The following is an 11,998-nucleotide window of genomic DNA, read 5'->3' as shown; positions in this document are numbered from 1 at the left end:
TGTCTTCCAGAAACTACAAGAGGAAGGTGACACTTCCGTACTCATTTTATGAGGCCAGCATTACCTCACAAAAAGAAAACTATAGACTGGTATCCCTCATAGACAGAGCAGCAAAAATCTTAAACGAAACACTATATCCAGCAATATATAAAAATAATTACACACTGCAATCAAGTGAGGTTCATTCCAAGAGTGCAAGACTGGTTCAATATTTGAAAATAAATCAATGTAATCTAACATTTTAACAGGTTTAATTAGAAAAATGAAAATACGCAAGGTTATATCAATTGATGGAAAAATATTTGGAAAAAGTTGAAGTACGTGGGAAAGTGCTCAGCAAACTAGGGCTAGAAGTCATCTTTGATATTTTACTGACCTTCAGCTGTAGGAAAAACATGGTTTATGCCATTTCTTATTTTGTTGTTATGAATATATTTGTCAAGTTAGGAGGATAGAACATATTTCATCCCAGTCTGTTAAATTGATGTAAACTATAAAAATATTCAGACTTCTGGTATTTAGCCTCCATTTGTATTTTTATTCCAGACCCCACAAAAATGTTTAACCATCTTTGCCTTAAAAAATTAAAAACAAAAAACAAAAAAAACAACAAACCAACAAAAACGGACTTCCAGGAACAATGAAAAACAAATAATTTAACTGAGAAATAGCTGTTAAAATAGGGTGAATGGAAGTGTATGGCAAGTTAGGCATTGTAATACCTAAGAGGTATACAGCTAAAAGGCCAAGAAAAAGAAATCAAGGAATCTTTATTTCATTAAATGAAAGCTTTGCTAAAATGAATTCTATTCCTCACCAAGTTGCCTTCATTGTGTGAAGGTAACATGACACACTGTGCAAGGACTCAAATATATCACATTATCTTGAAAAAAAAGTTACTTGAAAATTCACATCAGACCATTAAAACAAGAATCAAAATTAAGAACTAGAGAAAGGGTGTCACAATTGAAAAGAAGTCCCCTATCTCAGCAGGACAGTGGGACTCATCCCTAGTACGGGCTGGCTCTGCAGTGCGTCCAGGTCAGCTTCTTCCTTAGCTCCCATGCTTTGACATCAGTCACCTAAAACTGGTACAATTCTCTTCTGGCACTTAACAGTGACTTAACTCTATTGTACCAACCAATGAGAGAGAGGCATATTTTGCCATTTGCTATGTTAACGAAATTTTCTGCATCTCTAAAATTCAAAGAATCCTCCTCCCTCTCCCCAGTCAGACATGTCCCTAATGCCGCAGTTACTTACCATATGAGGTAGAAAACCAAAACACACCCACAGACAACTAAGGAAGACAGCAAAAAAGCACATGAAATATGCTCATCACTAATCATCAGAAATACAAAATAAAACCACAACGAGCTATAACTCCACAACCACGAAAGCTAACATAACCAAAGCAACAACAAATAACTAAAAACACTAGTGCTGGCAAGGATTTACAAAACTTGGAACCATCGCACATTGCTGGTGTGTGTGTAAAATGATACACCTACTTTGGTAATTAGTTTGAAAGCTTTTTACCAACAAACTTACCATATGACACAACAATCCTAATCATAGGTATTTATCCAAGAGAAATGAAAACATATTTCACACAAACTTGTAAACACATGTTCATAGCAGCTTTATTTATAATAGCAAACTTAAAGGTCCATCAACTGGTGAATGAATAAACTGGTATAATCATACAATGCAATACTACTAAATAAAACAGGAACTAACTACTGATACATGCAGCAACATAAATATCTCAAAATATCTCAAAAGCACTGAAGGGAAAGCCAGATACAAAAGACTACATATGATTCCACTTATTTGAAATTCTAGAAAAGGCAAAACACTGATGACCAAAAGCAGATCAATGGTTGTCAGTGGACAGAGTGGGGGCAGGGGATGGACTACAAAAGGGTAACAAGGGAAATTTTTAAGTGACGGGAATGTTTTATATAAAGATTCTGGTGGTAGCGATTACATGACTTTATACATTTGACAAAATTCACAGAATTATACACTTAAACTGGCTAATTTTATTACATATAAAAACCTTAAAGCTTAGAGTACAGAACTATATCAAAATGGGTAACATGCTTTTTTATGTGAAATTTTTAAATATTCGATGAGGATGTATTGCTTTAAAATCATAATAAAAATGCCATTGAAAAACAACTAACGTATTATAAATATGATTACCACACGATTACAATTTCATAAAATAAATACACACAAACTCAGCTAAAAACCGTGGAAGGAAAATTACGATTTACTTTGGGTAAGAGGGTACTACAATAAATTCCTTCTAAAGCTTTTCTATAGTTTTCTAACTTTTAGGGTGGACTTTATTTTAAAAATGCAGTAAGAAACTCACTTGTAATTATTGGTATAAATTTATCTAGAGCTTTTGCCCTACTTAAAGAATTAGGAAGATGTCACAGACTCACTTTTCAAAGACACTTTGTAAACATTATTAAGTGATTTCTTTTATTTTTTCCATAAGTTTCCGTTTCACGGTTATTTGTTCAAGAGATTCTCAGTATCATTCAGAATGGTGAGGCAAATAAATACTTTTTTCTTAATTTCATGTCTTATTCTTTAAAATGACCAAATGACAAATAGTTCTCAGCCCTGTAATCCATTTTCAATAGTAACACCCTATTTTGTGAACAAAACAAAACAAAAAAAAACATAGGTAATACTTTCAATTAAAATTTCCATCCTAATGAGCTATAGAGAAGACACAAATTGGGGGTGATAGTAACTGCTTAATCTCTTTGAATAATTTCACCATTGGACAATTCTTCAGGACCATTTTCACCATTTATATGGAGACTAACTATGGGTTTGCAAACGTGGAACCAATTAACTAGTCATCTGTTTTTAGATTTTTAAAATCCTTTCTGCTAAGACCATTTTGGCCAACTGACTGTATAGTAAAAGCAAAAAAGAGTCACACTCTTTAGAACAAACAGGACCTAATGGTCACCTTGAGTTTAGGGGCAAAACTAATATGGTGCAATATTGTGACATGACTCAGTGCAAGAATTCAGTGAGATCCAGGTCACTTTTGGGAGACTAGCTCAGAGAATGGATTTAGGACACACAGTACATTCAAAATCTTGGAAGGCAATGATAGGTGGACACACGTTCCCAGAAATGGGAGCAGTACCAGAACCAGTGCTGTTAACCGATCATCATAGAATTATCAGTAAATCTCAGCCCTTGTAATACTCTTTTCCTTTGGTTTCTCTGCATTTACTGGAAGGCACAATATGTCGTTTCTAGGGTATAGCAGGATGTTCTTCCTAAGTTTCTTTGTGCAGTATGTCCAGTACTACCACTTTTGTCAGACATTTGTGTCAAACTGTTAGATCACAAAATAAATGGTAGAAACAGAGGCCTCAGCAAACAATGCTCAATGAATAGTGTATTTCAGTGAACATGCTTCCTGCCAAGTTACACAAAAGACCCTACCTTTTGGGGCTAAAACAATGACAGGTTGAGTTGGTCAATTCAGCAGCTCACTGGCATCATCAAGGACTCGGATGATTTTCACTTTCCCACTGAGCCAACCTTGTGCATAAAATGGCTGCCGCAGTTCCCAGTGCCAGATTCAGACAAGACAATCTCCAAAGGGGGAAAGCAGAATTTCCTCCTCTATGTCTAGTAGTGAGGAAAATTTTCCTCAGATGTTCCTGGCAGATCTCTTCTGGCCAGTGGCCAGGACAGGGTCACACAGTCGTAAGACCGTGCAGGGTCCAACATCCCTGGGCACAAGGCCGCACACAGCAGGAACACGTGAACATAAGCAAACAAAGAAGGGAGGGACAGGATGGCTGTTGTTGGATAGCAGCCAGTAGTATTTGTCACAACTGGATAGAGTTAAAAACATACAGTACATGTCACATTACCTTCTATTGGCTGAGAGGGTAAAATAGCACAGTATAGGGAAAAAAGTGTAATACAATAGCCTATTAAAAAATATTTTAGGGAGAAATAACTAAGATTCAGTGAGTACACTCTACGTGCCAGACACTAATCTATGCACTTGACGTACATTAACGTATTCCGTCCTCACAATTGTTGCCTGTGTTTTAGATAAGGAGAAGGAAATAAGCCAAGTAACTTGCCCAAGATATCTAGAAGTGGCAGAGCTGAAATTTGAACTTAGGTAGTCAGGTTCCAGACCCATGTTCTCAATTGCTACATTATGCTGCACAAGGTGATGTAAAAGGGTTATGGATATATTCTAAAAAGATGAAAAAAAAATCAAATAAATGAAGGGAGAGGTGGAGATGTAGAAACCAAGCCAAAAAGTTAGCTGAGATTTACACACTGTACATTTTATTAAATACTGGGTTTTATTACAACAAATTAACTTCTGACAGAAGTTTCACTTAAAAAATGTGGCTGTGTTCAAATTCCTACTTGACACTTTTTGGTTAACCATTCTATTTTTATTGGTACTATACTCAGTCATTTTGGGCAGAAAAATTAATTTTAACAGAACAAAGGAATTTCTCACGTGATACAACACTCAATATACATAAGAGGAATACTCCCAAAGTGTGGACATGACCACAACAGAGCATGTGATCAGAAAGCATATTGTTTTTTATGGCATATTTATAACAGCTATACACAACATTGTGAACTCATGCACAGTTTTCACTGCCTACTGAAGGTTCCTACCTTACACATGAGAATTATTCATGTCCCAGTGTTCGGCATCTAGCCAAAAATTAAACTATGATGGAAAATGGCTGTCAAATTGGCTTTTCATACCACCACAGAAAAGTTGTCAGCTGTAATATCCATCTTGGAATCGTGGTGGCAAGTTCCTGGGAGTTGCTTTTTCCTGTGTTTTGATCAAGTCTGTAATAGCTGAGAGAACTGCACAGTCTCTGGATTTAGTGTCACTCCAGTCCACGGGGTGGGGGCTTTCGATCTTCTCTTGCAAAAGGGTATCTAGTTCCTTTCTTAATTCCTATGGTTGGAAAAATCACACAAGTTCAATAAAGGCAGATGTGCTATCAAATATTGTAATATGTAAAAGTGCCTTTGTCACTACAAGGAACTTCATAAGCTATTCTACAAAAGCCTGAAATATTTAGTGAGCAACTAACTAAAGTGCGGTTTTGAGTAGCCAACTAAAGTGCAGTAAAATCCAAAAATTCAAATTTCCAATCACACTAGGCATTTACAATTGTTGGTCTGTAACTACCTCAAAAAAATATGAATCAAATTCTCAACACTATTTTCTCTGCTGAAATACATCAAGAAATGTTTACTATAACATATCCATAGCATCTGGAACAAAACCGCGAGACCACATACTAAATTGCATGTAGATTCAAAGACAATCGTGTACAGTCAGTCACCTTAACAAGATGTGCTATTCGTGCTGGTGACTGAAAGACAATCCACTCATCTACTGCAATAGTTTCCTGGTCGTTATCCTTCTGGATGGAAATATCACCTCCAAAGAACAAGAGACAGTATGGGGAAACTTCCGTGCAGTCGTACAAGTAGATCTACAATGAGAATTAAAGCCAATTAACACCGTAAGCAGTCTGAGTTACTGCCACACTAATTCAACACCACCACTAGTCTCAGTCGATTAGAATCAATCCTTTTAACACAGCTATTACCCTGTTAATGTAATTACATACTAGTTTTGAAGAAATATCATTTTAAATGAGCCATTTTTGTTTCAATACAAACAATAGTAGTATTCTTTAAACAAAATATTCTGAGAAAACCAAAACACTAATGTACCTGAAATTATTTTTATCTCTAAACAGAATCCCACTTAATATTCTGACCAATATGCCAACAAATTATGTGTACTGTGTAAACGCCTGTATACTAGAAAATGGCAGTATTTCTTGAATGCAGGCTTTGAAAGAAAATTACGCAAATCAAATAACTGTTCCAATTAATTCAAATACAAAGATCAATCATGACAGACCTGCACATTAAAAGCATAGGTTCTTTGATAAAGGAAGTTATAATTCACATCAGAAAAAAATTGTTTTAGAGAGAACGAATTTTGTTTATAATTATGAAAACTATACAATCATAAAAATACAAGGCTGATACTCAGATCTGTGATTATTTTAGGTATTTACTTACACTACTTGTTCTCATCTTCAGGTGATAGATCAGCCAGTTATAGTGAAAATCTGTCTGCTCCACATTAACGGATTTGGGATGAATAGCAACCAGCCCATCAGTTTTTGTGTAAACTTTCACCCTTTAAAAAAGTTAAAATGTAATTTGTTAAAAAAAATTCTGGGAGATTCCAAACCAATCCCTCAATCTAAAAAAATTCCACAGATGACCTCAGTATATTTTTGCAATATAAATTTTATTTGAAAGAACATTTTTAAATAAAACATGGAAAAAAATCAGCTATATATGAATATGCTATATAAATCATAAAATGAATCCTCTTCTTGAAGGCATAATTAGTCAACCTATTAGAAAGGTGACAAAATATTCCTTAATCATGTTTATACTATACCACTGAAGGACAAAGAATGAAATAAACAGCTGAAATACTTCAAAGTGATGCAGACCAAGAGAATAGTCCATATATTTTACTGTCAATCATAATAAAAAGTAGCCCTTAATTTACAGAATAACTGTGAAATGATCAAATAAAAAATTTCACAGGTTATGCTCACAGATAATATAAATAAAAAATTAAGAATTTTGTTTAGAAGAGATATTAGCTACAATTGATTTTTAATCTAAACCTGTTCTAAAATATGTTTTAAATGTTTCACATTCACTCAAATCCCCAAATTTCAAAACAGGAATACTTGGAATAAATGTACTTTGACACAGCTCTACTTTAGTCTCGTCATTCCTATGGGTCTTTGCTTTGAGTCATAAAATTTTTACCTCAATTTGTAGGAATTTTTAATTATAATTCAACAGGGAGATATTTGGTGGTTTGTTTTTAAACAGTCAATGATAATTACTTCTATTAGATAGATGACAACACTAAAGCTGATAATCCATTAATTAATTCTTCCTATTAGTTTTTAAGAGCATCTTTTTTTGTGCTTCTAGGAATCTGTAATACTTCTACCAAAATCATAAATTACAGTCATGAGTCATTATTCAGAATAAAATCATGAATTATTTTTACTCACTGCACAATTTAACCAATGCCACCCTGCACCCTGTCTACATCACTAGAGCAGCAGAGTTTGGCCACCTTTTCTGTACGGCAGCAGAGAGAAAATATTTTAGGCTCTGTGAGCTCTCTGATCTCTGTTGCAACTACTCAACTCCGCTAGTATAGCAGGAAAGCAGACAGCACGTGAACAAACAGGTGTGGCTGTGTTTCAATAAAAATGTATACAGAAAGGTTTTAGCCAGTATGCCAAAATCTGCTGACCCCTGGTCTAGACCAAACCAAAGCACCAATCCAAAGAGAACTACATTTTTTTTCCCCCATAAAGCCTTCCCAGGATGGCAGAAGGATATGTAAAATATTTGTATTTCTGTTAAGGTACCTGTCAAGTTAGGAATAGACATGAAGAAGAATTTGACAAAGTACTGATGTCAAAAAGTAGTTGGATCACTTAAAGTACTGGATAATCCAGCCACGATGGTTAAAATTTATATTACGCATTATCTTATACATGAGAATAAGGTTTCTGAGCATCAGCATTTTTGACATATGGAATAATTTGTTGTAGGGGGTTGTCCTCTGCATTGCTGAATAACTAAGAGCACCCCTGGTCTCTAGCGACTAGAGAGAGGTATCCCCTAGTGGTATTCCCTCAGTTATAACAATCACAAATGTCTCCAGAGACTGTCAAATGTCCCAAGGGGCAAAATCAGCCCATCTGAGAACGACTACCCTAGAACGATGTTTGTGCTTTGAGGTCTATATTTTTTGTTTATAATCATAGGGTATACAACTTTTTTTACTTAATAACAGTTCAAATATTTTATGCTACTACACAATGGCTGTTTTATATGCCCACCTAACAGAAATGCCATATAATGTGGTATTTATTATGAAACCATAATTTTCCCATTGCTACTAGACACCTACGTGCATGTTGTTTACAATATAACCTTTAAAAAATTTTTGGAATTACATGCTTAGGACATATGCCTGAAATTAAAATACTCACTTGAAAATCCACTGGGCGAGTGACTATTTTAAAGATAGTCAGTACATAATTCTAATCTAGGGTGCCTCCAAATGGGTGGCAACAATTCACACATCACTCTCAATCTGTGACTTTCAGTTTCTGTTTTCTCATTAGCTCATTTACTAGGCAAAAATATGCCTCGTTGTTCTCTCCAATTACTACTGAGGCTGACTCTATTTGTACACATATTTAAGTTATACTTTATTTTTAAAAATAGTGAAATCACAATTTTATTCAGAGATAAATTATGAAACTATCCATTTTATAAGAGAGGAAGAAAATCCTAAAATCAATTCTAAGCAATGTCCATCAAGGCACTGGATTTTAATAGCTGGCTTACTTTTCTCATATTTACACTGCTATGATATTTTACTAACATTCTTTGTGAATAATGGGTGATGGAGAGCTGATTCAGGGACATGATGGGAAAGCGATGCCACTGTTAAACTTTTTGCCTTCTCTTAAATGCTCAAAAGTACAGAACAAGAATATGCCCCAGACTATAACTAAGAACAAAGGTATAATGTAAGTCCTGTTGCATTACAGGATTTCAAAAGTTTAAGGACAGAATTACAAAGAATTCATAATAATCTTCAATGCTTACATTTTTCTTTTTTTACCCAAATTTAGTCGGATTTTAGCAACTTTGGGATACAAACCAGCACAGATGACAGCTTTAATTATCTTCTCATTATCTATTAGGAGTGGGAAGGTAAAGAAAAAAAGTAAAATACTGATACAATGGACAATAGTAGCAAGTTATTTGCATCACATTTTCTGCTTTACCTGAATTTATATTAGATTTTGGATCTTTAGGATTTCTACTGCTTACAAATCCAGCTCCAAGAAGATGCTCAGCAAACTGCCCTTTCATGTTATACAGCATCTAAGGAGCAATGGTAACAAACAGAACTAAAATACCTTTCACAGATTTATGGGCGTTATAAAGTATACACTCACGAATAAGTATAGCTATAAGCTTCACTCGCTTTATAAAATACTTTTGAAAAACTGTGATGTTTTAGATAGAGCAGGGGTTGATAAAAACTACAAAATTTATAAAAATCCGTTTTTGTCAATAACATTTTATTGGAACACAATCAAACCCATTCATCCATATGTCATCTATGGTCGCTTTGCACTGTGTCTGAGATGAGTGATTGCAACAGAAAGCTTATAGACGTAAGCCTAAAAGTTATTGTGTTCTTTTACAGAAAAAGTTTGCTAATTGTAGGAAATAACCACTACTTTTATGATTTACTCCATTTTGCAAAAAGACTAATATAATTTTCAATATTGTTCTCCACCTCATATTTCGAAAAAAATACAGAAAAGCATAAAGAAAATAACCAAAATCCATATTTCCACTACTGAGAATTAGTTACTGTTGTGTACTGACACAAAAAAACTTAAGGCCTGTTTTTTGTTGTTATTTTGAAGAAAAATAACTATTTGGTTAAAAAAGATGCATGGCTCCTTAGATAAAGCATTCAATTAATATAAAAAAGTACAAATAAAGCAACTTCCCTAAACTCAATACTGTCAGAAAAATCATTACGAAATAATACTGTACTTATTATGTATATACTGACAGAAGATTTAGAAATGTTATCCTAACAATGGGGTACAAGTATAGAAGCTGTTTTATAGAAGTATTAAAATTAATTCTATCCGATGTTCACTATAGTTTTATTTATGATGGCCAAGACATGGAAACAACCAAAGTGTCCTTCGATAGATGATCAGATAAAGAAGATGTGGTACATATACACAATGGAATACTACTCTGCCATAAGAAAAGATGAAACAGTGCCATTTGTGACAACATGGATGGATCTCGAGATTATAATGCTAAATGAAATAAGTCAGACAGAAAAAGTAGAGAACCATATGATTTCACTGATAATGTGGGATATAAAACTGAAAGCAACAAAGGAACAAGACAAACAAGTAAGAACTCATAAACAGACAATAGTTTAGTGGTTACCAGAGGGTAAGGGGAGAGGGGAGTGGAAGATGAGGGTAAACGGGGTCAAATATATGGTGATGGAAGGAGAACTGACTCTGGGTGGTGAACACACAATGTGAGATACAGATGATGTATTACAGAATTGTACACCTGTAACCTATGTAACTTTACTAACCACTGTCACCCCAATAAACTTTAATTAAAAAAAAATAAGTCAGGTTCAATTTAAAGAAAGTTAAATAGATAGAAATGAAACTGAACTAGATGAATCTCACATTTTCATAATCACTAGAGGGTGCCAAAAATCTGTATACACATTTTAAGAAAGGAAAAAACTGTTGTTAATTGTAATACTCAATATACACAGGTAACAAAAGATGAATGCAAGTCACATTTGACTTCTAAAATTACAAAGGTGCTCAAAGTGGTTACCACCAGTGTACAGACACTTCTGATTATGGCAAACTACTGCTTGAGCATAGATAAACATCTCTTAAAATGTGTATACATTTTTTGGCACCCCCGGTATTTAATAAAGTATACCTGTAAGCTTGAAATGAGATTATGATACATGAAGTTGGTTATATTTAAATGTATCTTCCTTTTATGAACTGTGTGACTTGAGTTTCCCCACCTGATTTCTTATAAGTGACTCTCTAGGTTACCTCCTGGCTTTTATTACCATTATTTTTTACTGTTCAGGATAATAACCTTTACATTACATTCTGTACCCATAATTCTTGTTTTGTATTTGTTCTGTGTTTAAATAATTTCAGTGCATACCACCAGTTGATTTACCATGCATGCTCCATCCCTGAATTCTTTTTGATTCATCTCTTAATAGAGAGCATATCACTGTCACTGAGTTTTTCAAGAACAGCTCATGGGTGTCATATTTCAAGTGCTTTCTTGAATGCCTGTTCTTTGTCTTTATACTTGAATATCTTGACTGAATATAGTATGCTCAAGTAACACTTGGATTCAGCCATCTTTTCATACTTGTGGTTCATTTCATTTTTTCTTGTTCAGGAAAATGTTGTTACACATCTCTTTGAATAAATATTCAATAACATGAATTTTCCAAGTGTAGACACCTATAATCTTCAGGATGGATCAATCCTGTCTTACGGTCTACAAGTTTTTTACTTACTGCTTTAATGTTTATCTTTTGCAGCTGCATCTGTAAACTGTGATTATGTCAAGCCTTTCTTCTATGGCAACAATGTGCTTTAAAAGGGTGTCCATTTTGTTCTTTGCAAATCTTTTGGTCTTAAAATTTTCTTAGTTCAGCACTCTTCATTCATTCGGTTGGTTTACTTTCTTATTTTTGTTTTTCTGAATTCATATTCTTAAACTGTTCACTATGAAGCAGTTGTAAGGTATTTTCTGTTGAGATATGCTGTGTTCCATTCCTCTTATCCTTTGGCTATAGTATGTGTCAGAGATGTCACGACCCTTCTTTTAGTTTAGTTAATGTTTGGGCATTTTTAATTAAATATGCTGGATTCTGGATTCTTTTAACCCCTTGTAGATTTGTTAAATGTCCAGAACCAGGGTTCATGCCACACATGCGTAATAAGGAATAATAAGGGTATTCGCCTTCACAACGGCTTGAGATCACGTCTCCAATTCAGTGTATCTGCCCTCTGTTACTTTCTTCCGTTTCACAAATACTGCCTGTCCAGCGTTTTCTCACTACACTAAATCAGTTAAAGACAAAGACATCTACTCAAAAGTTAAAGCAAAGATAGTTAAAAACAGAGTTTAGGAGTATTAGTGAAAATTTCCAGGTTGAATCATCAAAATGTTAAGTAGAGGATGGTACAGGAACAGTAAC

General features: G+C 34.4%; 1 protein-coding gene across 1 annotated transcript in view; it reads right to left on the bottom strand.

Moving 5' to 3' along the window:
* Positions 1-1,625: 1,625 nt before the first annotated feature.
* Positions 1,626-11,998, bottom strand: part of DHX36 (DEAH-box helicase 36) — a 43,876-nt gene continuing 33,503 nt past the window's right edge. The window contains exons 21-25 of the mRNA XM_033128482.1: positions 8,979-9,078; positions 8,797-8,887; positions 6,148-6,268; positions 5,394-5,546; positions 1,626-4,999 (exon numbers count right to left, since the gene is read on the bottom strand). Of these exons, the coding sequence (XP_032984373.1) occupies positions 4,814-4,999; positions 5,394-5,546; positions 6,148-6,268; positions 8,797-8,887; positions 8,979-9,078 (651 nt within the window). The 3' untranslated portion in view covers positions 1,626-4,813. The remainder of the gene's footprint in view (positions 5,000-5,393; positions 5,547-6,147; positions 6,269-8,796; positions 8,888-8,978; positions 9,079-11,998) is intronic.

This window comes from Rhinolophus ferrumequinum, chromosome 2, assembly GCF_004115265.2.
Source record: "Rhinolophus ferrumequinum isolate MPI-CBG mRhiFer1 chromosome 2, mRhiFer1_v1.p, whole genome shotgun sequence".
NCBI lineage: Eukaryota > Metazoa > Chordata > Mammalia > Chiroptera > Rhinolophidae > Rhinolophus > Rhinolophus ferrumequinum.
This window is presented reverse-complemented; position numbering and strand designations above follow the sequence as displayed.